The sequence below is a fragment of the Calliopsis andreniformis genome, chromosome 10 (assembly GCF_051401765.1).
Source record: "Calliopsis andreniformis isolate RMS-2024a chromosome 10, iyCalAndr_principal, whole genome shotgun sequence".
In the NCBI taxonomy this organism is placed as follows: domain Eukaryota; kingdom Metazoa; phylum Arthropoda; class Insecta; order Hymenoptera; family Andrenidae; genus Calliopsis; species Calliopsis andreniformis.
The window spans coordinates 21366126-21393823 of record NC_135071.1 but is presented as its reverse complement, the minus strand read 5'-3'; the positions used below and the strand labels follow the sequence as shown (position 1 = coordinate 21393823).

General features: G+C 33.5%; 7 protein-coding genes across 11 annotated transcripts; 3 read left to right on the top strand and 4 right to left on the bottom strand.

Moving 5' to 3' along the window:
* Positions 1-8: 8 nt before the first annotated feature.
* On the bottom strand, positions 9-7211 carry LOC143184413 (methyltransferase-like protein 25B). Of its 2 annotated transcripts, none has more exons than XM_076386617.1 (6): positions 7048-7211; positions 1554-1760; positions 1252-1470; positions 587-1169; positions 370-504; positions 9-256 (listed from the first exon to the last, which is right to left on the bottom strand). In XM_076386617.1, the coding sequence occupies exons 1-6, from the start codon at positions 7051-7053 to the stop codon at positions 9-11; spliced, it is 1398 nt and encodes a 465-aa protein (XP_076242732.1). In that variant the 5' UTR covers positions 7054-7211. The 2 variants fall into 2 exon arrangements, with proteins under 2 accessions (XP_076242732.1, XP_076242733.1); XM_076386618.1 differs by having other exon boundaries at positions 1554-1764; positions 7048-7210.
* LOC143184412 (presequence protease, mitochondrial) lies at positions 1766-5822 on the bottom strand. The gene is made up of 2 exons (XM_076386616.1): positions 5232-5822; positions 1766-5116 (listed from the first exon to the last, which is right to left on the bottom strand). The coding sequence occupies exon 2, from the start codon at positions 5101-5103 to the stop codon at positions 1984-1986; it is 3120 nt and encodes a 1039-aa protein (XP_076242731.1). The 5' UTR covers positions 5104-5116; positions 5232-5822; the 3' UTR covers positions 1766-1983.
* A 2544-nt stretch (positions 7212-9755) lies between the features above and the next one.
* On the top strand, positions 9756-11666 carry LOC143185156 (uncharacterized; the record flags this gene model as incomplete). Its single annotated transcript, XM_076387891.1, has 4 exons — positions 9756-9973; positions 10059-10248; positions 10336-10890; positions 10972-11666. Coding segments are annotated over 4 exons (1143 nt in total), but the record flags the coding sequence as incomplete, so codon positions are not given.
* Positions 11667-12358: 692 nt separating this feature from the next.
* Mlf (myeloid leukemia factor) lies at positions 12359-16210 on the bottom strand. Of its 4 annotated transcripts, none has more exons than XM_076386621.1 (7): positions 16078-16210; positions 15939-15972; positions 15229-15424; positions 14876-15164; positions 14646-14790; positions 13514-13606; positions 12359-12744 (listed from the first exon to the last, which is right to left on the bottom strand). In XM_076386621.1, exons 2-7 carry the CDS (start codon positions 15968-15970, stop codon positions 12597-12599), a joined length of 903 nt encoding a protein of 300 aa, XP_076242736.1. In that variant the 5' UTR covers positions 15971-15972; positions 16078-16210; the 3' UTR covers positions 12359-12596. The 4 variants fall into 4 exon arrangements, with proteins under 4 accessions (XP_076242736.1, XP_076242735.1, XP_076242737.1 ...); XM_076386623.1 differs by adding an exon at positions 12998-13057 and having other exon boundaries at positions 12604-12744; positions 15939-16111; XM_076386620.1 differs by having other exon boundaries at positions 15939-16111.
* A 695-nt stretch (positions 16211-16905) lies between these two features.
* Heix (UbiA prenyltransferase domain-containing heix) lies at positions 16906-18645 on the top strand. The gene is made up of 2 exons (XM_076386619.1): positions 16906-17045; positions 17319-18645. Exon 2 carries the CDS (start codon positions 17332-17334, stop codon positions 18328-18330), a length of 999 nt encoding a protein of 332 aa, XP_076242734.1. The 5' UTR covers positions 16906-17045; positions 17319-17331; the 3' UTR covers positions 18331-18645.
* Positions 18646-19686: 1041 nt separating this feature from the next.
* On the top strand, positions 19687-20954 carry LOC143184418 (uncharacterized). The gene is made up of 4 exons (XM_076386626.1): positions 19687-19808; positions 19988-20114; positions 20212-20380; positions 20464-20954. Exons 1-4 carry the CDS (start codon positions 19701-19703, stop codon positions 20663-20665), a joined length of 606 nt encoding a protein of 201 aa, XP_076242741.1. The 5' UTR covers positions 19687-19700; the 3' UTR covers positions 20666-20954.
* A 333-nt stretch (positions 20955-21287) lies between these two features.
* Positions 21288-27301, bottom strand: Ube4b (Ubiquitination factor E4B). Its single transcript, XM_076387356.1, has 9 exons — positions 27186-27301; positions 27046-27105; positions 25953-26246; positions 25475-25879; positions 23990-25356; positions 23687-23834; positions 22922-23608; positions 22512-22833; positions 21288-22427 (listed from the first exon to the last, which is right to left on the bottom strand). The coding sequence occupies exons 2-9, from the start codon at positions 27067-27069 to the stop codon at positions 22363-22365; spliced, it is 3312 nt and encodes a 1103-aa protein (XP_076243471.1). The 5' UTR covers positions 27070-27105; positions 27186-27301; the 3' UTR covers positions 21288-22362.
* Between the last annotated feature and the right edge of the window lie 397 nt (positions 27302-27698).

Sequence of the window (27698 nt, the reverse complement as noted above, 5' to 3'; positions counted from 1 at the left end):
TATGTCTGCTATCTCTTTCGAGATACAAGCGCATATGATCGTGGGGATAACTGTTTGTTCATAACTGGAATGATTGTTGCTTCCAAACCCTGTTCGTGCATCCAACATAATCGATCTTGTAATACAAGCGATTCTGCCGGTGCTTGTAACATCAATTGTAGACCAGTATAAATTTCCACTATTTTTAGTTTATTACGATGATCTTTCCATAGATCTATTATATTTTTCTCATACGTGTCAAGATTTAATTGCAAACCTACAACATTTTTATTTATCATTTTACATGATATACAATTTTTCGCTCTATATGTACATAAATTATACTTATCTTTCGTATCACATATAAGAAGTAAATATGTATAATATTACCTTGTTCTTGAATCTTTTTTTCAGTTTTTGGTTCCAAAATGTATCTATTTAATGATTCTTTGACATAGGTCTCAAAAGTAGAACACTGTGACTTTCTTGTACTTCTCTGGGTGCGTTTTTTAAGGGAAAAACCATCTGGAACAGTTGATTATTTTGCATATCAGCGTTAAATGATTCGGGAAAATTTGTTTAAAAAAGAAAAAAATTGAACGCATACTTGTAGTTGCATATAATTGAAGAAGAGCTCTTGCAAGAACATAGAAAGCATGGTTGCTATGAGTTTGAATAGACATATCGTTCCACCTGTCTGCTGGTTCTTGACACGCTAGTCGTAAAAATGGTCGTCTCAAGAAGAACCCAATGTCAATATTACTATTAACGATTGCAGCTTTTAAGTGATTAGATAGAGGGAAATAATTGAAATATTGTTTCTCAGTCGATGTATTTAATTTTGTACTTTCCGATGTAGAAAGTTTATGATAACAGCAAGGTATCAGAATAAAAAGTTGTGCTGTTTTCATCTTAAAAAATATTTTTGATGCATGTACGCTAAGATCTCCACATGCATGTAAACCAATGAAACACACATTCGAACTTTCTGCAAATTCATTGTGCAAGATACTTTCTATCGTCTCGACAGAGTTACATGTTAGATCGCAACATTTGTACTTAACATGTGCTAACGAATCAGGATACACTTTCGTTTGTCTGTTTCGAGCACGAGTTACGTTCGCTTCATTTTTTTCCAAGCCAAGAACTCGATAACCATACAAATAGTATAATAATTGACAGACATATCCCTATTATAAAAAGATATGACACGATGCGCATTGGAAAAAGAATACAAATATTATTCATAATTAATTGATGTATATTTCTTACCAAACCTGCACCAAAATCGACAATAACTTTAATCTTCTTTGGTGCACATTGTGCATGAATTAAATGTGCCAAGTGCACTATTTCATGTTGCTTTTTGTAACTAAGTCCTGTTTGAAAATTTTTCGGTGGTTTTGCCGATATTACAGTATTTATACTTGGCAACCTATCGATATGTCTGCATTTTGCAACAAAATCTTTCAAACTTTCTGACCATTCTGGCTAATGGAATAAATAGAGTTAATACATATAAGGAAATAATATAGAATGTAGAAAAATATAAACACTTATATTAATTTACAAACCTTCGTTATTTTTTTCGCAACAAAGTCATTGATTTGTTCATTTTCTAAAGTTTGTAAAATACTCAACCATTCTTGTGGAAATGAATCGAGCGATCCACTAGTTAATAAATCTGTAACTGGAGTGTTATAAAGCCATTGTGTTTCAACAAATAGATTCAACGCATCCGAAAAATAGTTTTTCTCTGTACAGCAACCTATGCGTGACATCTAACTTAAAATAAAAAATATTTATATTACAATACGTTTATTCTTTGTGTTTATTGATTAGTTTACTTCTAATTTAAAGTTTGTTTGCTAGTGAATGAAAGTTGCAACAACAACAACGTTATAATGTTTTTAGTATTTATTGTATAAAAATTATATACAAAGTTTACAGAGAAATTTGTTTATATTAAATATTTCCATCAAATTTGTTGTTTTAACAAAAAATTCATTCAACGGCTCTCGCTTGAGTTTCTTCCTCTTGGTTCTGAACTATCCAATTTTCTGAATGCCTATCCAATAAATCATGGTTTACTGGTCCAATTAACGCACGACCCACTCTAGCATCCTTCTGATCAGGCTTCAAATATTTTGAAGCAACATACATAAGCTGGTCTTTAGTCACAGCTTTCAGCTGTAGTCTTTGTTTTTGAATGTCGTCGTCTGTTAGATTGTGCATAAATTTAATCATACCGCGATTGCTCGGAGAAACTGGGGAATCAATACGTTGAAACACCCCCAATTTTGCTTCGTTAATATCGCTTTCAGGTAGTGAATAGTTTGATAAAAAGTTATACGATTTGTCGAACAGGTCCAAGGTACGAATAGAATTAGGATCTCTATAAGAATAAAATGTGAAAATTCCATTCGACGATAATATTGCACCACCACCGTAAGCTCCACCTTTTTCACGAATTTCTGGATGTAAATAAACTGACGTAATCAATTTAGAAAGTACTTGTAAAGGTGTATAATCTGGATCTGTGTATGGTACTGTAAGGATTGCCTTTGCCACGTAATTCACTGTATACGGTAACACGTAGTGAATAGCACTCTCTCCCACTTCTTCTATACTTCCATCGTATGTTTCAATATACGAATCTTTCGTTGAACCTTTTAACGTATCATAAAATTTACTAACACTATCCAGTATGCTGCTTTTGTTGTTTTCGGATAAATTGATCGCGGACCGCAAATGTTGTTTGTTTAAAATTTGATCAGATATTTCTTGCATTTGATTCAATACAGAACTTAAGTCTTGCATCTGCGCTATCCTTTTCATTCTTGAAACAAATTGCAATCCCGACAGAATTTCTTTGAATTTGGTAACTGGTGAAACTAAACTAGCCGCAGTGCTCATTGCATATATGTGACCCGAATCTGCGATTCCATTAATCAAATCTGCTGCATTTGTTTTAACAAGTGTTTCGAATCTTTGAAGATCCGACAGATCAACGTTATTAAACAATTCTGTCCATAATCTCCACATATCGATTACATTACGATCTAAGCAATAAGATTCTACTAGTATTCCTTCCTCATATTGCAATAAATTACTTTTATTTTCGACAACATGAGTCATAAAATTTAAGCCACCAGTTTTCAATCTTATCATCTGATCAAAATTCCTATAATCGTAACGCTTTGTACCCATTCTCGCGATAATGTTGTTAAACAATGGTAGTAAACTTTTTAATTCTGAGCTTAGTTCTTGCGTGTTTATAATTCCTCGATAATAGCAAACGTTATTCGTTGGTTGAACAGCTACTTGCAACGGAACATCGACTACTTTTATATCTATAAGCTCGTATCGTTCTACATCTGCTTTTATATCTTCTATTTTTAAGGTAGGAAGAACGTTTACATCTTCTTCTTTCTGTTGTTCTTGAAGCAAAATTTGTCCATCTTCGTAAATTTGATTTAATTCTGCTTTGGAAAGCTGTTTTAATTTTGATTCTAGTAATTCACGTTCGGCAATCATTTTATTATAATCATATTTTTCATGCGGCAACATTGTTAAGGTTAATCTGTGGTTGTTATCCATCAAGTACATTTTCACTAATTCTTGAAAATACTTTGGATTTTTTGTCATTTCTTCTCGAAGTTTTCTAATCGCGTCATTAATTCTCATTGATTGTATAAGATTTCCATTATGATTCCATAAAGGTGTTAGATTAAAAAGTAATTGTAACCCGAAATTAGAAGTTTGATGCTTCATTTGAAGTTCAATGCCATGTAGAACAGCTTCTACGTGATCACTCTCAAAGCCTTCTTCGATAACTTTCTGTACAGTATCGTTAAAAATTCGTTCAACCGTCTCGAAATCGTCTGGTTTAACGCCAAGCAAACTTACAACAAACATTGTATCTTTGCAGTGAGCATCAAAACCTGTCATTGGACCAAATGCGACCCCCATATTTGACTCCACCAAAGATTTATAGAATGCCGAATTAGGACCTCTTAGAAGAAGTTGAGATAGAACATGCATTTCGAAAGTTTGTTGTATGTCGTTTATGTCATTGCATAAATGACCAATGGCTATGGTACCTTGTCGATTAGGATCTGCAGCCATAGGATCTGGTCTACACGTAATATGTTGTTTTCTTGGTTTGTCCCAACGTTTCTCTGAAGGAACCTCCGACATCGACGTATCGATTCTGTCTACTGAAAGTAAGTACTCACTATTGATGAACTTTAAATGCTCTTCTAAGGGGAAATTCCCATATGAATAAAATCGACTGTTAGATGGATGATAATAAGTTTGATGAAAATTGACCAGATCAATGTGCCTTAAATTAGGAATAACGAGTGGATCTCCTCCGGAAATTACTGAATATGTATGACTAGGTAAAATGCAATTCAGTAATTTTTCCGCTAATATAGCTTGATTTTCGTTGAAAACACCTTTCATTTCGTTAAAAACTACTCCTTTGAAAACAATAGGTGAATTTTTATCATTAACATCTTCGTGTTCCAATCTCCAACCCTCTTGTCTAAAGTCAAGTTCTCTCAAATTTGGTTTAAACACTGAATCCAAATATACAGACTGTAAATTTCGATAATCTTTTAAGTTCTGTGTAGAAAATGGATATATAGTATAATCAGGTCCAGTCATGGCATTCATAAAAGTAGCTAACGACCGTCTTAACATTCTAAAGAATGGATCTCTGCATGGATATTTTCTGCTACCACAAAGAGTAATATGTTCCAAGATATGAGGTAAACCGGTAGAATCTTTTGGCGTTGTTCTAAATCCAACAGAGAAAACATTGTTTGTATCGTCTCTGGCTAAATGTAAATATTGCGCTCCACTGCGTAAATGAATTAATCGTATAGCAGTTAGATAAACTTCATCTATTTTTGCAATTTCATCCACTATGAAGCCATGAATAATTTGTCCCTTTTGAAAGTTCTTTACTTTATCTAGGCTTAAGTTTGTTCCACATTTTTCAGCTCCAAATCTCGTATTTGTTTGAGTACGAAAATTACATTTCAAATATCGTTGTAATCCAAATGAGGATAAATAAGGTTTCTGAGATAAATTCAATATCCTTATGATTGTTCCCATGTTACTGCGATATCTGTAAAAGACCAGAGATGTATAAACTAATCGCTAGATTTGATCAATTACATAATTATACAAAAGCATTATTATTATTTAGAGATAATGTATTTTTTTATACAAATACCACTTACCGAAATCAAAAGTTGGATACATAGGTAAAAGTTAATATCGTATATTTCACAGAACACTTGTGAAATATTCACTACTTAGATGCAAAGAAACTATGACAAATGACACTTTACTATTTTTTAACATTGTACCACAATACGCCGAATTATAACCAAGTGGTCAACATGTCAATATTACAACAAATTATGATACCTATATACTACAAACGTGTGCAAACGTTTAAATATAAAATAATAAACATAATAACATTTGAGCATAAGTTTCATAAATGGCTGAGTTAAAATAAGCTTAATAATGAGATATTTGGAATTAATTAATCACTTTTACATATTATTATATATAATTTTACCTTTAAAGACTCGTATGCGGTATATAAATTTTAGACGTCGTGATTAACTGTTACCAACAATATGATTCTAAATGATTCTAAAGAAGCCGGTATGTCCCGATTTCCGGTCTCGAATTGCGAAAATCCAAAGATATTCAACGCACATTATTCGATGGAAATGTTCAGTACCCTCTATTGAGGAAAATCGAAATTAAATGATTGAAAACTTGGCTTTAATTGTTTATGGGAAATTCAATCTACGAAAAATTACTGAACGTAAATGTTTGTAGAAAATATTAAAAGAGACAAAAGTATACAGTCCTATTCGTTTCTTTATTCTTTCTTTATATGTATGCACGTGTGTACGTAGTCGAAATTTCAGATATCGTCTTATATAAACCAATTTTCTAAGAATGAAATTTTGTATATTCTTATTCTTCACAAATGTATCTATTACAATACAAGAGCTAATTGGAGTATATACACAGATACTGTTGTGGCTGTATTATAATGATAAAAACACAGGGATGCGATGACACTAATGTTGCGTCGCGACTCCAATTTCAGCGATTTGCTGGTTCTGCTTCGGTACCTACCGACAGAGGTCTCACTAACTCTTATTTTCTCGCAATTCCTTAAGATCATTTTCAAGCTCTCATTCTTATTCCAAGCGAGTATGTACGGCCAACTCGAACGATTCTACCCCCCCCCCCCCCCCCCCCCCCCCCAGAACTAAATGTCAAACGTTATAGATATTAGTGCTGTTATGTAAAATAATAAATTGTGTAGAACCACTGGAATAAGAATGCATATGCATGTTTTGTATGTGCGTTTTTTTTAGTTGAATATAAAATTTATTTGAATTTCAATTATCACCATAACTACGGCTACGTCATCGTAGCTTAACATCGCGAAAATGAGATGATTTTAATAAACTGTAATACATCAGTTTAGAAAAGGACATTGCACATATTTACTCTAATGTCTGCAAAGTCAGTGATAATAATGATACGAGATTATTTTTGATAAGCTACTATTATCTGTGACGAAATTTATTGGAAAACTTCAGTTTCAGTAAACTTTGAACTTGCGTGATAAACGCATAACAAATATTTTTAATACAAACGAATGTTTGTCGATTTGTAACGACCACTCTAAAAAAAGTTCAAAAAAATTATAGTCTTTTACATAAGATCTATGAATCGAAGTCCTCGATAGTAAAACGAGAAGTAAAATATGTATTAGATTAATACATATGTATATACACCAATGTATATATCTATCGCTGGAATTTCTCCGGTTAGTATATTTAAATAACACAGTTTGACTATTAAATTTCACTAATATACTTTGAAATTTGTGAAAAAAAAATGTTAAAAAGATGGACAAATAACGAAATATAAGTACATTTACATAAAGAATAAGAAACTGATAATATGTATTGTATGTGTATACATACGCAGGTGTATACATAGCTTTACGTCACTGACCTCCATGAATCATAATTTCTTGCACCTTGCGCAACCTGCGCTGACGATCTATATCTGAACGTAAATAGAAAATGTTCTCAACGAAGTGCGTTTAAATCGATTCATACACGTTGATCGAAAAACTATAATTATAAGATAATCTAACTACTTTCACTCAAACTGCAAGAACGTAACAACGTTACGTTGTGTCCCATATACATGTGTACATACATATCGGTATATGCATTTAATAAATGCCTCGTGTGAAATTCCGAACACAATTAAATTTAGTTTGATTGTAGATATGAAAAGAGTTGGATTAATTTCGGTGAAATTGTGCCAATCGTAATTGGTTTACGTCCAATTTTCCTGAATATAAAATACTATTATTGCGTCGCAAGCTTGCTCTAATCGAAGCAAACATATCGGATCACAGTCTTGTCACGTGGCCGATACCAAGCGTATTGTATGTATTATGGTGTATGCATGTATGTGTATACATACATACATAACGCATAACAATGTATTAATTTGAATGTGCATATATGTACGTGCATATAAGGATTTATTCACAAGAGCGTGTATTGTCCTCGAGTTTATCATGACGTTAATTGATTCATCGAACAATGTTGATGATATCACGATTTTATCGCGATTTTATCGCGATCCATATTTTTAATCCGAAAAAAAAGGCTAGATCTCGATTTGAAGGTCACCTGTAATGTCTCAGCATACATATTTTACGTTAGAAACTGCGAGAAATTTATGAGGAATAAAAAGTAGCAAGAAATTCGAATTTCATTTATAATCACGGTGTCCTGAGAAAGTACAATAATCTCGTTAAAAAGTCGTTCTAAAAGAACGACACAACCATTATTCATCGTGACGTGCTTTGAGTCAGTCAAGCATCGTTGACGTAAGGCTTCGATAGCGGAGCAGCTGTGAAACGGTACTGTACTATTGCACGTATAGCATTACGTATATGCATACTGCATGGAATTTCCAAAAACATGATATCATTAACCAATCGCATTTGAGATGACTAGGCCTTCTCACGTATCTCAAACTTTACGACTTCCCATGCTTCATTTTGGTTTCAAAAATTTCGAAGTATTTATTAAAACTAGGTACGTTGTACGTTTAGACGCATAATTTCCGTTACATGCAACAAATTGCAACAACCGCATGAATTGAAAACATTGTCGTCGAATGAAACGAGAAAGTAATCGAAAGAAATCTCGATCAGTCGATCTACTCGGTACACTCGGTATGTACATTGGACGAGAAAAAAAGATCGGTTTTTCCGTGTATGTTTACGAAAAGAAAGAGAAGCCGCACGAACTGCGTCTTCTAAACTTTGCATGATGCTAACGGTCACGTGGTGAACTATCAAAGAGCATGACGCGTCGACGGGAGTGGTGGGGGTTAAGGGGATGATAGAGCCTGATGTATATAATCTCCCGCTCACGTTTCACCACCCAGTTCTGCTTTGGACTTCGGACGTGTAAATTGTGCTAAGCTTTCTGAGGAGAGAAAGTTTTTGTTTGTTTGGTGTGCTCATTGTATGGGTAAGTCTCACAACTGTTCATACAATTCCGTCTTTGTCTCTTGTTCTAAGTTGAATCGAGAACCATCAGTTTTATTTCTTCACGACAAAAAAGGCCTGTCAGTCGATTTGAACAATTTTGTACCGTGCTCGTTGAACATTTGCTTGTCCTCGAATACCCGCATATTTACACCTTGAATCATGGTAGATACGATGACGTAACGAATAAGTAGCATAAAAATTCATGCTGTAAATTTGCGACGCAACCGTACATGGGGATTAAATAGCACGAAGCGTATCTACTAGATATAAACATAAATATTTTGTTTGTACCGACATCCTGTTATTATTGATAACGAAGTTTTTTGCTTTTTACTTCGTAATTCAGTTTTTCGATTAATTTAATGATGATATGAGACTTGGAAAAATAAGTTTCATTTTGTTTACATTTTACATATATAATTATCCTTGATTTTTCTATGAATTTGTTGAAAACGTGCAACTTTAGTAGCATGAAATATTGAGAATCGAATGCATTGATGCGGAATGTGAGTAGTACGTTGACTTGTCAAGAGTATTTCTTTTTGCGGAATTACTTACATAGGTTTTACGCAAATCATAGGGCATTAGCGCGAATTGTAACATGGTGCGACGAAGGTCGCAGTATACACGTGGCATACTACATATCTATTTAGTTGTGTATTGATTCACCACGCGTATACCGTCGCCATGTTGGACACCGAACCAACGATAAAACCGATCCGTTTTTCTGCATTTATCTTGCAAATTTTGTCATATGGGACCGTGCTTATGCGTGTTCTTAAATAGCAGTGGACTTGCGGTAAATAGATGCAAGATAAAAGTGTACTAGTGGATGGAAGGAAAAAACACATTCACAGTCGGGGCCTCGAAGTGTGGATTCGCTCCAGAAAATATGCTTATGTATCGTTTAGAAAAGCAACGAGCTTATTATACAATTATTATAGATCAAAGAGACTGTGATTGTGTTGAATTATAGTAGCTTAAAAAGTAACACTAAGGCTTGAAAAAGAAAAATTTATTTGCAGAGCGAGAGAAGAGTATAAAACACGGAGAGAGCCCTGTGGAGCCAATAAGCAGCTGCAGGGATGAGCATGGCTTTGTGCCAACGGTTGGCCGTTGGGGAAGTGAGTGGCCAAGTTGACTCGAAACGGCAGAGATATGGTGCCAGCCACAGGGGCAGGCACGCGGGCCCTGGATCAGGGGTGTGCCGCTACCCCTGCCGGTTTGGGCCCATTATGAGTCACCAGCCCTGACCGTTCCAACGGTCGAACAGTATGAGGAACTAGCAGGCAGCGTTGAATTAGAAACGCAGCATTTATTGCGCGAGCATCGCTACAACACTATTGGCAATTTCCTTAAGTAAATGCACACATTATAAGTATTTCTATATTTGAACATTTTTGTACGAATCTATCATTAAAGCTTTTCATTTATGAATAAACAGATTCTATAGGGACTATATTGCAAGTGGGGAAAGTGTACTGGAAAGATTTTACCGTAAATATCAACCATTCATAACAGCGGAACATCATACCTGTGTCGGCTTGGGATTCGAATTGTTAAACCGGTTGAGGAATTTAAACAAGAGATTTCCTGGTATAGCGAGTGGCCTCTATTTAGTGTCCTGCGAAGAGGTAGCTTAAAATTTTGCAAATATTTGAAATTGGGGGATATTAAGACATGAAGTTTTGTTTTAACTTCAATACTTTCTCTTTATGTAGACAATTGACAACGTCGCCAGTTATGTCGGTGGACCACCTGCTGCGGACAGCAGGGAGAAGGAACATGTACTAGTGTGCCTGAAGATTGAAATTAGTGGACGTCGTGGAATTATGCTCCTTGATCCTGGATATCATGTAGCTCGTGTTATTACTGTGATGGAAGATAAATCTTATCCGCATACAGGCTGGTTTATTCAATCCGATGAACTAGACTGTAAGAAAGAATACAACTACTTTCTATGTCCTAACGATCCTGATTATGTCGAATGGCATGAGAGGAAAACTCGACCTGGTGCCTTGGAGAGAACACAAGTTGCTCTTATATATGTGGCAAGGCCATATTTAACCGCTATAGATGTTACGGAACGTAGAAATTTGGTCTATAATTTCAGAAGTCTTCTTGCAAGAGATACCAAAGGCCATGTCACGGCTGGTATATATTTCCCTGTTGTGTTAGACATGAACAATGCACACATTTTTACCATTTTTTATCAAACTAGTAATGGTAAAAAACGAGTTAAAATGGCGTTCAACAAATTTTCCAACTTATCAAAGGTAAGATGCTCCTCCTCTTGGTTGTAATTAACAAGCAAATGTGTTCAGTCAATAGAAAATAATACCAAAGTATTTCCTTAGATTAGTCCCGATGTTGAAGAAAAGAAAATCATTGCAGAATGTGCTCGGCAGTTAGGCCTGTCACAAGAAATGTTAGAGGAACTACTCTCTGCTCTTGCAACGATTATGAATGACTCATCCTTCCTGGCTCAACTTTTAGCTATCAACGCAAAAATCAACACCTTAGCGAAAGACAATTGAGGAGAGGCATCGATTCACCATGTGTGCTGCTACAGACAGAATGTAACGTGTCATTTCTTTTGTCGGGTTTCCTCTTACTTTTTTCCCCTTTTATTAACTACCATCTTAATACTTTATTACGCATTATAAAAATTCACTTATTAATTATATTAAATTACTAAAATTATTATTATTATTACATAATATATCATTTTGTGCTGCAATATTGTGAACTGATTCAGTGAAAATACCGAAATGTATACATGTTTCATTTTGGTGAATTATTTTTTAGCAAGCAATACTACTGTATTGTAATTTTAGAGCTTTAGTTTAAAGGATGCTTGAAAATTTGATGTTTTCATTGGAACAGTGTCGAAGAAACTTTGATTAGTTTGTTGCTTACATAGAATAGTTGACTGAACATTCTGGTATTATGGGTGATTTGTATTCAACTTTCTGTTTTAGCATTAAAAATGGGGCCTGAGTTATACTAAATCTATCATTTTTATTCCAATAAACAATGATAAGAATTATTACATTGTTATCCATTTATTGATACAGACACTACCTCAAAATATGTTGCTTTATTCCTACTGCATATTTGGCATTGCGTTATACATATTTTACCAAATATATTCCCGAGTTCGAATATATTGGTACATAATATAAAGGGACCAAAAGCAATTTTTGAAAATAAAAGAAAAAAAACTCGCCAACGGCTGCTTAGACATACCATACAGAAAGCACCGGTTCCCACTGGATCACCGAAGCTAAACTGCGTTGGACACGGTCGACCGATATTTAAATGACGATCTCTGAGAATCACCGTGTGCTATTGGCGAATAGTAGTCCATTTAAAATCCGTACATTTGCGGTTAATAATCATAACAATTAATCCGATTAATATAAATTATGAATCACTGTTAAACTTAATCTAAGAACTTAGAAATGTATGTCAGCATCGACTAATTTTTGAAAACAAACGATCTTGTAAGAAATAATTCTCTAACAGTTCTTCAACAGTATGCTCATTCGTATTCATTATCGAACTGAAAATTATATATTTTTTATACTATTCCATTAAAGTATTTCTCGTATGCTTTGTTATATGTTATTTCACTGGATCTGCAGATATGTATATTTCATTTGCAGAGATCCTAAGAAATGGTACGTCTAAATAGAAAGTGGGAAAGTAACTGCGATAAAACTTCGATAAATAGATGTGTGGTACACTTTGAGTAAAGATTAATTCTTCATTTAGAGAGAGAAGTTCAAAATAAGCAATTTGTTTAAATAAATAAACATGTATCGAAACATGTTATTTTGAGATAAACATTTAACGGATTGAGTATAATATATATAGTGTTTGTATGTGTGTTATTAGCGATTGTTTGAACAAGATCAGCTTTACCGAAGTTTCGCATTGTTATCCAGAAGATATAGTTGAAACGATTTTAATAGACGATCTAAACATCACTATGTGACACAGAGTATCGCTTTTTGCAAACTTGAGCATCCGGTGTCCGTTCACGTTTTCGGTTTCTTATTGCATTTGTAGAAGATACTCCTGGCGTAGGTTTAGTACCAGATTTCGTATTCCCGCATGAATCAGAACTGTAAACATGAAGAATGTTCGGAATGTACTATTTGCTTACGTAAAGATTGCATAAAGATGGTATGTATATAAAATAGTTTTGTTGCAATCCGCCAATACATAGTCCATGTGTGAAAACTGTTGCAAAATATGTAATAAATAGCAGTGAATGGTTACTTTGTTCTCTGAATTATACGATAAGAAATAACTCTGGAAGGCTGTTATACATACTGTAAATTAACAAGTAATATAAATAGAACGCAACGTACTTACGTTGCAAAAGTCTCACCACTGTGTATTATGCTTTTACTTTATGAATATTTGCGGCCGTACCTGCAAAGCATAATATGGTATATTCTATACCAATGTCTTTTACTACATTTTATAGACATTATAAGAAATAAAGTTACAAATATGTAAATACAGCCTTTACGAATAATATTTCTTTAAAACAGATTTACATTTTACCTGAGACAGAAATGCAGATTCGCATAGTGTACTTGAAACAAGAAATAGTTAGTAAAACACGTATTCTTGAAAAGCGCAATTACAACACAATTGAATACATACTGAATCGAAAGCTTGTAAGTACCTTTGCTATAGCTCATAAATACCACATGCTACATACACTACATTATAGGTGCATTCAGATAAATGTATCGATACAATGTGTTGCTCTTGAAAATGTTTGTAACTTCATACTGTTACGTAAAAACGCATAGACACTTTTTGAAATTTGTTACTTAGAAATCAACTAAAAAGCATGAAGTAAGCAGGAGTAAAACTTACCTCAAGCTGTGAGGAGAATTATACATTTTAGACGTAGGTGGCAATCTTAAACTACATCTAGATGGTGTCCATCGTGAGGAATGAGAGTATCGACTATGAAAGCAGATAACAAGTAAATCAATGTATTTACAAAAGAAAAAAGTAAGAGAAGAATACCGAAATGAAACCAAAGTTATAGTTACGAAAACGTTCGGATATCTTTTCATTAATTTATAATCAATTTAAGTAGAAATTCAGTTTGCATATTTTTATCGCATAAGTGAAAGAAACAGAAACAGAAAGCGAAGCGATTTTTTTTATTACATGATTTATTTTTATTATTACACTCATTTAGGCAGGATACCTAAAATTTTGATAATTTTACATTACTACTCCTTTTTTTTTAACTTATAAATTTACTACAAAATAACTAACTTATTATTACTATTATTATTATTATTATTATTATTATACCGTCATCTGTATGAATGAATAAATATTATATAAATTATAAGTTCACGCAATGGTAGAGTATGACAAAAAAACATCAAAACTAAGAATACGAATATAACAATAATACTGCAATTTATTTCCAAATATAGCTAAAGTTCATGCTATACTGAAACTAGAGAGAAGAAAATAACTATCAAGTTATGCGTGTTTTTATTTTATGCTTGATACAAAATTTAGATAGGGAATGCACAAAGTGAGATAGCAGAAGTGACATAACACGATGCGATCCCGTTTCTCCGTTCACTTTTTTTTATTGGTTCGTCTTCTTGATTTCTTATGCACACTGTGATAAATTTGAAATTCATCAGTAATACTCCTACATCCATCATATGCAACATATTTTTATACATTTAGATCCTACCTCTACAGAATATACTTTACATCTATCATTATTTTTCATTTTAAAATAGCATCATCTAGTTCCTAGTACTACTACATTTATATGTGTACCATTATATACATATTTAATTAAATACATATTTTCTACCATACTTTTCATGCTACATGCATTGATATTTCAAAAAGAGCAAGTTTTTATCAATTTTTCAAATTTATAGATTTATCTTTTCTTGAGAAATGATCCTACCTTTAGTAAATGTTTTAGGGTTATTTATTTAAATTTGATATTTAATAAACTAACCTTCCTGATGGACTAGGTAAAGCCAGTTGCCTGTGATCAGAGCGATGATTTCTATGGCCATGGACACCATGATGGGAACTTCCAATTGCACCAGTCGCACGACGAGTACGAGATTCCCATTCATTATTGAAAGTTTCTGCTTCATCTATAAAATAACATTTTCATGAAATACTGTTTACTTGATAAGATAGAAAGTTTTGTCAAAAAAGGAATGCATAGAAAATAATTACCCTCATCAAGATTAATAAATTCTTGGCGTTCTTCTTGTTCTCCGCTATGTAGATTCTGTTCACGCTCCAAAATGTGTGCTCTATCTCCAATGTGATGACCAATAGCCATCTTCTTAAGCCCTGTGCGTGAATCGCACACTGTTTTCTTTGTTTCCTTTACACCACCTGGAGCTGTTCTTGTAGACATAGTTTCTTGATATACTTGAGGACAACCATCAGGACCACTGGCTGTAGTCATTACAGATGTAGAAGTGAAAGAGTGGCAGTTTCCACCTTGTGCCATGTTATTCTGAAACATAACAACAACATGTGTTTTGTTCTTCCATAATACATATAGTAATAATGTTACTTACAAAGTCTGTGAAAAATCTGCCCATAGGGAATGGTGGTATGCTCGAAAATCCAAATGGCATCATTTGCATATTATCTTGGTGACTCCTGTTCCTATGAGTACCGTCAGTAATAGCATTTTGACCCATCATTCCAAATGGATCATTAAACAGGGAGTTCATCATGTCGTTCATGTGCCTCATGGATCGCAGGTGAAACCTACAAGAAGGAAATAAATTAAACCTAATACAATTAACATAACATAACTGATGATAACAAAACCTCCTCGATTTGTCCATATTTTTATGAGTAAATAAATTTTAATCAATCATACCGTCAGTGTGACATGTTAACGAAAAATGAAAATATAAAACAAAAGTAAATCGTTTTTGAAATGTAAAATAAATCTGAAATTTAGGATAAGATTGAACATCAATTGAACAATTTCGAATAAATATTTGAAAATCCTTAAGAAAAGTGAATATATTTTTGGAAATACAATTTACGTAACAGGCTAGAATTCTTCGAAAAAGTAAACATTCGCTTGTCGCTCGGTGGCTTTTTTCTTAAAGTGTTCATATTTTGATACTTTTCGCAGTCATGCGCGTACATCGATAAATTTTCACAAATGTACGCAGTAAAATAAAAAAACTGATTCCATTCGTAAAGTATGAGTAGACAAACGTCGAACATGGTATTGATATGATTTATGAAAGAATTTGTTTGAACTCACCCAAAAATAGGATCGTCATCAAGATCACTCATCGCTGATCCGAACAAGGACATTTTGGAAAACAATCGATCGTACATTACTCGTAGAAAAACAAATTTATAGTCGATGGAAAGAAGGTGAAGAAGTAGACACGGAATACCTCAGTCAAGTGAAAGTGTATGAGTTTCTCGTAGAAAACTGTAAACGCGAATGCTGCGGAAACTTCTCGAACACGTCGAAAGATACCTAAGTCTCAAATTACTGGCTATACTGCTGCTCACCACTGCTCACCCCTACCGTTTATCAATTTCAAAACCATCAGTATACAACATACAACGAACGAACAGATTTCGCTTTGCTAGTACGTATATGTATATATGCATACATTACGACCCGTTTGCATGAATTCCGTCAAGTGGATTTGACCAATACTGACCAATACGTTGTTGTGTTAGAAATGTAAAGTTTTTCAATCATTTTTAATACAAACTGAAATTTTCAATTTTCATTTCAGTAGACAAACTGTGCTACAAAATGTTAATTTTTAATTAAACAATATATTTGAGACAGTAAGATTAATTTAAAATCTCCTGTCCTGCAAAGGACATCACTCTCCACTTTCCAGTGACGAAAATTATACTGTAGTATAATTGCGAACATATCGAGATGAATGAACTATTCGAATTTCAATAACTTTATTATATAACATACATATATTCATAGACTTTTTGATTTCTGAACGACTTTCCCAGTTGAGGAAATTTAGCAGGAACGCAATAAATAATTATACGTATGTATGTACATACGTCGCTAGCTAATCTTGATTAATTATATATATAAAGAAAATATATATTAGGAATTCTTGTTAGAAAAATAGAAATATCGTTAACGGTGTAGTTGATTGCACTATGAATGGAAAAGAGGAAATATTTCAGAGAGCGCCACGTGCAAATTAACGAAAACACGTCACCGTTACATTTAACGTATACAAGAAGAAGAATCAAAAATTTTCTTAGAATTCAAAGTTCAAATTTGAACTACGTAAAAATTCGTGCGCTCAAAGAATCGAAAAATTTTCATCATGATTGAAATTCTAACCTAGCTTTCAATCTTTCGCACGGACAATAGGTACGTTCGTTTTGGTGATACAAACATTTGTGTAACAAGAGACTCTCTTTTCTTCTAGAATTACTAGAAAAATTATATTATTAATTGAACGTTAATGTACATATTTTACTTAACGAGAAAGGTCTATTATTCCATTTCGCATATATTTCGAAATATTTGAAATAACATGTCACAAATATGAATAGTAAAACAGAATTTTCTTTATTACTGATAGAAGAATTAAATTATAAGCTGTTCGTGATCATTAACAATAATTTATGTATCTCATTGTAGCATAGTGTTAAATATGATGTCCAATGGTATTCAAGTTTCTACCAAGGAAATTGAAAGAAGATCAATGTCAAACAACACAAATTGTTCACCTATAACTTTGTCAACATTGAATTCTCCATTGATGAAGTTATCTTCATACTTTTTAGCTGTACGACCATGGTCGTTAAGTGCCTCGTTAATGCCAACACTTCTTGGAGCTGCACTTGCATATAGATTAATAGGCTTGGCAAATTTTAGTTGGATATCTTTTATACTTACGTTGTTTACAGTGTCTTCTGTACACGGAGCTGGTAATGTAGTGAATACCTACTTTGATTACATAAAGGGAGTGGACAGCCGAAAAAGCGACGATAGAATATTGGTAGATCAACTTTTATCAAAAGATGAATTAGTTTCATTAGGTGCATTGTTATATGCAGCAGGATGTTTGGGTGTTGTTTTATTAACTACTATATCTCCTGCAAAAATGGAACACCTTGCGTTACTTTACTTTGGAGGCTTGTCCTCTTCATTTCTATATACAGGAGGAATAGGTTTCAAATACATCGCATTAGGTGATGTTCTCGTTCTAGTTATATTTGGTCCAATATCAGTTCTGTTTGCATTCATGGCTCAGACTGGTTACATTGAATTAGGTACAATATATTATGCAATACCTCTTGCGTTAAATACAGAGGCTATTTTACATAGTAATAATACACGAGATCTGGAAAGTGACAAAAAAGCAGGAATAGTAACGTTAGCTATTTTAATAGGTCACACTGTATCTCATGTTTTGTATGCTTTTTTATTGTTCACACCATATGTAACACTTGTAGTGCTTGCACTAAGGTATTCCGTTTGGTTTCTGTTACCAGTAGTTACTTTACCGACTGCCTTTAAAATAGAAAAGCAATTTCGAAGCCCTCATATGATTCAGAGTGTACCTAAACAAACAGCTAAACTAAATATGTTTCTGGGCATTTTATATGTTATCGCTTGTTTACTCGTCGATCCTCTCCCATATCTGTAACATACGAATACCTTGCATCACTATGTGAAAAAAAAAGTTTTGACATTTTGAACAATTGTATAGGCAGCTGATACCCAGTAGGAAACAAATTTCTTTCATTATTTTATGAATTGTTGCAAATACAGTTGTCTATTACTTTATACGATTATTAAACTATATAGACTTGTTTCCCTTTTTTTCCATAAAATGTTGTCATTTTTACTGTCATTTTTGTGCAAGCAATACCGTTTACGTTACATTATAAAATTCCTCGCTCAGTGTACCATATTATACCAACTTTTGTAATGCAATAAACAGTTAAGGATGACTTTTTAACAGTGTGATGATCTTTGATATGTACAAAGGCGAGTATATAAGTCAGAATTTGAATTTGTATTTCTTCTGTGTGCGTGCGTGTGCGCGCGCGTGTGTGTGTGTATGTGTGTCTACAAGCATAATATTTCACACCTAAAATCGGTGTAGAAATTGTGAATTTTAAACATATAATTATTTAAAAATATAATTTATCTAGCTTAGAATTCTAAATAGCATTATTTATACGAAACTACGTGCATATCTTAAAAATTTTGTAACTATAAGAACATGACAAAACTTGACATTGAGATTTTCATGTCTTATAAACAGATGAATCTATAAGATAAGACAATAAATTCTTATAATCTATCGATAATTATCTAATCATGTACTGTTCTAATATTCTGTATCTATGCAAGCAAAAATGTGTGCATAATACATGTATAGTTAAAGACCATTAGTTCCACTGTCTCCCATTAGAAATCTGATGTTTTGCCATTTCTTTTTATCGTACAAAATCTAATTGAAGTTAGAAATAATATTTATAGTATAATTATATTTTTGATTCTGGTTAAAAAATGATGTTCATGACCCAATCAATAAATCACTTCTTTATTGGTACAAATTTTAATTTAAGTATGTACGCGTTTTAATATCGTCCCTATAAAAAAGTGTTGCTCACGTTACAAGATTACAGTTGACTAAAATTAACCTTATTTCGCGATGTAAATTGATTTCAAAACAATATTACGCATCTTTTAAAGAAAGAAAAGTAAGTTTAAAGTTTGTTAGAAAAGTTTTGAATACCAAAATACGAATGACAATAGAACGACGAATAAAATGACCGATTCGAGTATCGATCACACGGTTAAAATCAGTCGATCTATCCACAATCGAGAAGAGTCATTATTGCGATTCTCGTTTTACATTCAATTTAGTTACAAACAATTTGGAAATGTGTCGAAGTACCTAAAGCCTTTTCGTCTTTTGCTTCATTTTACTCATTATTAATTATATTGCAAGAGATTGGAAAGACTAGAACTGTAGGGAACAGTTTTTATTATTTAAAGAAAAAAATGTATAAATGCCTGAAACTGCTTGATCCAGTTGTAATCTGTCCTTACGACAAAAATCATTTAATTTCAAAATCTCGTCTTCAAAAGCACATTGTTAAATGTGAAAATGTAAGTGGACTAATTTAAAGAAAAAAAATAATAAAGATATATTTTCTTATTAAATCAAGACTGTATGAAACTTATGATATTACATGATATACATACGCACATGCATACATTCGTACATGCATACATTACATGCATACATTAAACATGTTTACAAAAATGAAATAAAACCTTTGTTACAGAATTATCCTGAGCATTACAAAGTTATGTGTCCATTTAATGCAACACATCGTTTGTTCAAAAGTGAATTAGAAGAACATATCGTTACATGTCCCACACGTAGTGTGTTAGAATCAGAAATGTACCCAGGTTTCCATTAAATTTCATTTTATTTATTTTCATAATTTCTGGTATGAATTATGTATTATAATAATAATAATAATCTTGAAAATATTATATCTCTTAGACCCAGGAATCCACAAAGAAAACTGTATGTTACAATCAGAGATATCAAGTACAATAGATTGTACAGAAAATTGGGATTTAGAAGTGGATGATAGTTCAAAAATATTTTCTGAAGAAGAATACGCGTTTGACAATAACAGTGATACATTTAAGAAAACTTTGGACTCAGAGTAATAATGGATTTTCGATTTTTTATAACAAACTGACTTTTAGATGTATTTTTTCTTATATTTCTATACAACTTCAATTTAAGGAATAACGTTGAAAAAGAGAATCTAAGAGCTCCTCGTGGTTTTTCGGAAGCTATGCTAAAGGAAGCTAACGAAGAGTCATGTGTAGAAGATGGAGAATCAGTTATCAGCTCAATGGGAATTGGAAGGGGTAAAATTATTCAAGAAAAAGATCGGTTAAAGATGATTGGATTAGGTAGAGGAAGACCATTGAATACAAATTAATTGAAATAAGTTAATTTGATCTTTGTAAGTTAATACATTAGAATCTCCATATTTTGATTAAGGACAATCAAAGAAAAAACAGTATTACTTAAATGTCATATTTTTCTTATAATAATACTATAATATAATTTACAAATAATATGAAGATTATTACTAATACGTAATGTCATTTACTTATATTTACTTATCGTGCTAAAATTCTTGTAGCTTCTTAAATTGTTTTATTTTAATATTTTACATTGATTTTGATATTTACAAACATGATGCAAAGAATTTTCTAAAAGACGAGTTATCCTTAATTTTATTGGCATTACATAATATGTTGTTACAAATATTAGTAATGTATGAGAAAACTAAAATTATTTACAATTATTGGATTACAGTGGCTGTCTTAGTTTTCAATACTTAATCGTCAATGATCATCAATAAACGATAATATAATATAATATAATATAATATAAAAATGTTAAATTTATGTAATGTTAATGACTAACGCTTCAAGTTGAACAATAAAATATAATTTTGTAAATGCAACTTGCAAAAAAACTGTAAGTCGATATAAAAACGTTGTAAAATGAATGATTCTAAACATGTTTTGAAAAATTGGATATTGTAGCATTCTTCAAGTTTCGGGAATGTTACTAATTTCCTAGGGTTTAATGAATAATATGTAAATAATCGTTGAAACATGATATATTATTATGCATTTCAATATTGAAGTTCTGTTTTTTGGAAAGAATGTATCAAAAGAGAATGAAAAATAAGAAGTAGAAAAAAGAAAAGACAGATTTTAAGCGGACAAGCACCCGAATTTAGCATGAACAAAAAAATAATTAAAAGGTTTAAAGTCATAATTATATCCGATTTAAGAGAGAATGTTTTTTTTTCTTTTGTTTTAAATTACACGTTACACGACAAAAGAATATGCAATTAGATGGAACAATTCCAAATAACACATTATTATATACATAGATACATGTACGTATCTTTACTCATGAAATTTATTGAATGAATATGCATAATACATTTACCGTATACACATTACGAAAGAATCATAATCATTGGAAATTAATGTTTCTCTTGCGTGCAACACGTCACATGTTAACACCTAAAACGATACTTGAATAACACCTTTCATCCGAAATATATATTATACAAACCTTATGCATAATTTTGCATTGAATAATGTCGCTGCATTCGTGATTTACCGAAATGTGAGACGGAAGTTTTGAGATAAACTATTATCGTTTAACTTGACATCTTTTCTTTTTGAAATCAAATGAAAGCGGGATATGTTTTTTGAACTTTTTCACCCGCAGCCACGTGCACCAGCGTACGTACCAAAGGAACAAGTGCTAATGTTCGTGACCAAGATTGTAATTTCTCTTCGTATGCTGGTCAGAATATCAGCCGCCAGCCATTAATTATTTACAAGTTTCTTTTTTTAAGTATTCTTGAAGTAATGTTGGCAGTCACCTAGCTGCAGTCTATGTTCCATGTTTAATGTATAAAAACCGTAAATTTATTGAGCGCAATATTTGCACAAGAGCGAGATCGATTGCACTACATGTATGTGTATTCATTTACCACACGAGAATAATACATGGGCTGGTGAAGTGTTCTGTGTAGTAACAGCATCAACTACACAACGTTCGTGTTATTTCCGTGAAATTAGTCAAATTGTTTGGAATTATAATTTATATGTTCGTCGATTTCTTCTTCTGTTCTTTCCACGTCGATATCTTCTCTTTCAATTCGAGCACTACAAATACCAAGAACCTTTAGTTTAAAATTCATTTATCGATGCGTCTATCATCGATTGGAAGGTAGGAAAAACTCGACTCACTTGGTGTAAGCATATCTTCGTTGAGTGGTTGTCGACTGAAGGGATCTGTAGCGCTATTGAGAAGATGTTTAATAATAACTGCTTTATCCATAACGATACCAGATGGAAGTTTTACAGGGTCCTCCATAAGAGTGTACATAAGCGGATCTCTAAACTCATCAGGTGCGTCGCCATAATCTTCATCGCGAGCACGATTGTCTCTGGCAATGATTGCAGCACGTTCCGCCAATGCTATAAATCTTTCGATCTCTGTAGTAGTTTTAATGACTGATCTCTCTAGTCTATTTGCTGCATCGGTAAACAATTCTTTACAAAATGAACGCTGTAAAATGGATACGATTTACTAGATCTATTATAGGAATGTCGATTAGCTCTTAGCATTATTATAACTATTTGCGTTCATTACTTACTTCATCACTGGCCAAAGCAGCCGCAAAGTTATCGCTATCGAGATGCAAATATATGTCGACTAATTGACTGAGCAAAGCTCTTGGTTCCCATCCATACTTTTGTGGTTTTCGCACTTTGAGATTTTTGCACTTAGGACCACATAATTGTTGTAAATTGAAGTTCAACATGGCACACAGTCTCCCTACTAACTCTGGCCGTAAGAATGGCTCCGTAATGTCGACCGTCAAATAATGAAACATGGCGACAGTTTCTTTGGCCAGCGTTAGGTACGATCTGGCTTGTCTTTCGTCCGCCGCTAACTGTCTCATCCGTGAATGCTGTTGTTCTGATGATAATGCTGCCCACCCTCTAAGGTCAGACCTCAGTTCTTGTATTTCGTGAATACGTTTCAACGATTCTAAACTTTCATCGAGTAAAAAGGTAGTGTCGTTCATTAACATGTTAATGAATTTGACGAATTGCTTCCCGTTATTGCTTTCATTAATGATTGACTCCCGATGTACCGGACTATCCCACATCGACTTTAATATTAAACTAATGTGATAACGAATCGAGAATTTATCATAAAATTCTGAACTAGAACCAGTTGTTTCAACGTCGGTATAGAATTTCATGAGATACGACGCTAATAGTGTTTTCGATATAGGATGTGCCATGACTTGGTCGTGAAGCGGTTCAGTTCGTCCCTGGAACAAATTAACTTTTCTGTGAATAACTTGGTAACGCTTATACACTATATCTTTCGTCTGACAAACCGAAATTACCTGAACACTAGGATTTATCACGAACAGCACTTCAATAATTTTTGCTATTAAATATGGATTTCGTATACAATGTGGTGTACATACTACAACTAGCAACCATGTGATGAGTGAATTATCCATATTACTTGCTACTACGCCAGGACTAAATCTATAAATATGGAAAATAATAATAATAACAATAGTAGTAGTAGTAGTGGTGGTGGTGGTGGTGGTTGTAGCAGTAGTAGTAGTAGTAGTAATAGCATCGAAAACAATTTTTTTTTGTTTGATATCATAGAAACATAGTGTAAAAGTGGTACTTACTGAAGAGTAAATAATAAAAATTCAGCAATATCCTCGACATACCATTCTGGTAGTGCTGTAAATTTTTGTGGAACCTCTTGAGGTAAAGGAAGTTCAGGAAGAGGATTCCCTGGTGGAGTTTGAGTAAGTAAACTTAGCAGAACCTCCGCTACAGAAATATAAAAATGCAAGCACCTTCTCAATAAAACAGGATCGATCAATCCAGCATCTATGCACAATTTCGATTTGCCTAGTTGCTTTAATTGTTCTTTACAACGTTTTATCAGTTCTTTGTTGCGTCCTGCAAAAGGTGTATCTTTCCAATGTGGTTCGGTAACTTGTAGATCGTCAAGCATTTTCTGCACATCACGTAAAGTCCTCAGTTTTCTCTGGTATTTCTGTAAAGCCGGTAACAACGCTATATGGTGACAATGTAGAGTAAGGAACCAACATTGCGTCGGAAACTTTGGCTCGACCCACTTGTGCGTCCTTTCTAAGTGTTTCAGCCATTCGGCAACTTCTTGGGACGTGAGTTTCAGCCTTGTATCATTTTTTATATCAACGAAGCTCGACGGATGAAATGGATATAGCGGATCAATCGTGTCTAATTTGATTTTCACAGACAGCATTTGTAGGACTGATAGTAAATTCAACATGAATCCGTCCCCAGCAAGAGAAAATTCTTCTGTTTGTATTTGAGCACGCTTTTCGTTATAACGTAATAGCGTTGCCAGGTACGTTAACATAGCGTCTCGACAATTACTGTTTGCAAGTATCGCATGTACCATTTTGTGGAGTGATGTTCTGGTACTTTCCAACTCTTGCTGCAACGTCAAATTCATTGATTTGTCAACGAACGGATAACCACTGAAGAATTTCTCCGCCACGTTTGGTTGATCCTCGGCAAACACGGAAACCGAAAGGAAAGGTCCAAGAAAAGATGTTACTGTGAGTTCTCTACCTGCCGCCGATGTCATAATGTCGGGTAAAAATTGAATCTGATGAGTGATTAAACGACAGATCGGTCGTATATTACTACTGGGTCCGCAACGAATTTCTATTAATTCTTCTAATGCTTCGATTGGTCTTCGGTGTGTATTTCCAACCAAACCACCTTGCTGCATCGAAAGATACAAGCCTTGCAACAGTGGAGTAAAGATCTTATTGAATAACGCTGGATTAGTATGTGTCCTTGCCACAAGTTCGTGTAAATATCCTCGAGGTAAACTCTGCGACAGTACTGGGTACAAAATTGGTGTCATGGATAGGGGATGAGTAGATGAAGACTGAGGAATACCAATTAGGCCTTGCAGTACAAGAGTAGAGTGCTGGACGCACTGTGCTCTTAAAACTGCTAATACATCGGAAAGTGGTGGTGTGCTTGATTTCTGTTTACAAAAGAAAACAAAGATAACGATAACATATACATGTGTACATGTTATGCATCAACGATTGATACGATTTGCCAAGAAAATTTAAGAAAATATAATAAAAGAAGATACAGACCTTTGGGTGATTTCGTTCTTCGGTCGCAACCCTTGAATAGCAATCCAGTAAATAAATTAGACTTTTAGATTGCGTTGATTTAGAACAAATATCGCAACGACACAGAGTCGTAACCGGGCTTAACAAAGGACTCGTTTGACTATTAGGGCTGTCCTCTCGATCTGATGAAGCATCTATGTTAATTTCTTTTAAAGGATCATCGCCTCTTGTAAACATACACAAAACCTCCATTAATGCTTCATTGATAATTTCTGGAGCATCGATAAGTTTTTGTGTTAGCGCCTGCGATGCTGTTTGTGGTAAAAATATTGTGCCTTCGACAGGTTCTTTCCATGATACGCATAATACGCGCGAAATGACAGAATGTATTTGTTCTATGGTTACCTCTGTGCTAGAGCTTGTAGTCTGAAAAAGTAAAGCATAACAAAATAATTATATTGATACAGCTTGTACTTATACAATTCAAACTAATGCTTACACGTGATCTTGATTTTGAATCTTTCCTATCGGATTCTTCCACTTCCATATTCTCAATTCCTGAATCTACATCTACCCCAGAAGTGTTACATTGCTTTTCATTATTTTCTTCTACTTCCATTGGTGTTTCAATATTTTGTAGCTGTTGTTGTTTAGAAGGAGATATTATCTGTCCTGTAAATGCTTTTGATGGACCTGGTGTGTTTGGAGAAGTGGGACCAACGTTATGATTTACAGCAGTCGTTGAATTAATGCTATCCAAGCCTGCTAAACGGGCCATTCGTCTTCTTCTTACCTATAATTACAACATATGTGTAACACTGGATACCCTAATCTTTTCTAAACATTTTCATAATAAAATTTTTATTGATTTATAATTTATAAATATTAAAAAAGAATGAGCTATAGTAGAGATACGATAACTTTTCAATTCTAGTTCAAAATTATATGATTATGATGAAAATATTTGCATGAGCATGAAATGAACATTATGTATTTATCTGATCATGGACTGAATCTGAACGTTTCCAAGATTTATTAAATAAAGTTCTCCAATATGATGTATATGCTTTTATATATACCTAACAGACACAAAGAACATGAAGAACAATAACCAAGGGAAAGAATATACGTTGCTTGCAAAATTTCTAAACACAGTTATCTATTAGTAAATACAGAATATTTTTACTATAAAAGATAATTTAACATTGTAAAAAGTAAAAGTCAACTGTAATTGTGAAAAGTGTAAATGCTTACAGTAATCGTTAACAAAGAAGAAGGATCCTTTCAAAAGATTCTATTGTTGTAATAAAAGAAAACACTTTTAATTGATTATTGTTACATAATTATTTGAACCACTCAATGTCTCGTTGAAAAGATGATTAATTCATGGTTGATCTATCGTTTTTAACGAGATTCCTTTTTTTAATCGCATTGTTTTTCTTATCATTCCCTAACAAACGTTCCTGTCGTAGACTACGTTTTTGCAACGAAACCCAGAGAAGAAGCGAAAGCGGAAAGAAGAAGCATGGATAATAATAAAATGGGTTGGTTAACCGAGAAGCGATTGCAAACGGAGCAATTGGTGTACTCACTTCCTCTTGGCTTAACTCGCTCATGGCGATTCCTTGTGTTTTTCTTTCAGTTCCTCTAACCTATTGACACAATCGACTACGTAATCGTTTACGGATTACCGTGTTACAAATGCCCCGCAGGAAGGAATGGTGCTGGTTACCTTTCGAAGGTTCCTGCACGAGATGTGTCAAAAATTTCAACAGTCACTCCACATCTGTTTGCGTTTGGACGTGAAAGCAGCAATTCCACGCTGCGTTACGGACAATCACTGCCAGGCTGCGTCGATTCTTCAAAACAGCTGAGCAACTAACATACGTATGCATACAGATCAGTGGTATACATACATACATACTTCCTCACATACCTGTCGAAACGCACTCTTCCGTTGATATCGCTAACTATTTTGCATGTCAAATTACATTTAAACGAGATGCGCGTTGATGCACGGTTCACTGATCCACAGAATTACGTAGAAACGTGCACCATCAGCTTCTTAATGATTAAGAAATTTTATTATACAGAGATGAGTGCAAACGATAAGGTCTTCGAAAATCATTTCTATTCTACTTCTAGACACTTCCACTTTACCCTTTTTTATACATCTTACCTCGTAGATCATTTTGTATATAACATCTTATTCTTTACATTCTGATTATTATTATGACTTTAGTTT

What these genes read in the sequence shown, in the direction of transcription:
- LOC143184418 (XM_076386626.1), top strand. Translation starts at nt 19,701, where the DNA reads ATGTATAAATGCCTGAAACTGCTTGATCCAGTTGTAATCTGTCCTTAC. An exon ending in AGAATCAGAAATGTACCCAG is followed by an intron (nt 20,115 to 20,211) that starts GTTTCCATTAAA and finishes TATATCTCTTAG; the next exon opens with ACCCAGGAATCCACAAAGAA. An exon ending in AAGAAAACTTTGGACTCAGA is followed by an intron (nt 20,381 to 20,463) that starts GTAATAATGGAT and finishes CTTCAATTTAAG; the next exon opens with GAATAACGTTGAAAAAGAGA.
- LOC143184413 (XM_076386617.1), bottom strand. An exon ending in TTGCGAAAAAAATAACGAAG is followed by an intron (nt 1,471 to 1,553) that starts GTTTGTAAATTA and finishes TTATTCCATTAG; the next exon opens with CCAGAATGGTCAGAAAGTTT. An exon ending in TCGATTTTGGTGCAGGTTTG is followed by an intron (nt 1,170 to 1,251) that starts GTAAGAAATATA and finishes TTTTTATAATAG; the next exon opens with GGATATGTCTGTCAATTATT.
- Ube4b (XM_076387356.1), bottom strand. Translation starts at nt 27,069, where the DNA reads ATGAGCGAGTTAAGCCAAGAGGAA. An exon ending in AAGAACGAAATCACCCAAAG is followed by an intron (nt 25,357 to 25,474) that starts GTCTGTATCTTC and finishes TTTTGTAAACAG; the next exon opens with AAATCAAGCACACCACCACT. An exon ending in CGAAGATATGCTTACACCAA is followed by an intron (nt 22,428 to 22,511) that starts GTGAGTCGAGTT and finishes TGGTATTTGTAG; the next exon opens with TGCTCGAATTGAAAGAGAAG.
- LOC143184412 (XM_076386616.1), bottom strand. Translation starts at nt 5,103, where the DNA reads ATGGGAACAATCATAAGGATATTGAATTTATCTCAGAAACCTTATTTA.
- Heix (XM_076386619.1), top strand. Translation starts at nt 17,332, where the DNA reads ATGATGTCCAATGGTATTCAAGTTTCTACCAAGGAAATTGAAAGAAGA.
- Mlf (XM_076386620.1), bottom strand. Translation starts at nt 16,015, where the DNA reads ATGTACGATCGATTGTTTTCCAAAATGTCCTTGTTCGGATCAGCGATG. An exon ending in GATGACGATCCTATTTTTGG is followed by an intron (nt 15,425 to 15,938) that starts GTGAGTTCAAAC and finishes TCCTTCTTGTAG; the next exon opens with GTTTCACCTGCGATCCATGA. An exon ending in AATTCTCCTCACAGCTTGAG is followed by an intron (nt 12,745 to 13,513) that starts GTAAGTTTTACT and finishes TCATGTTTACAG; the next exon opens with TTCTGATTCATGCGGGAATA.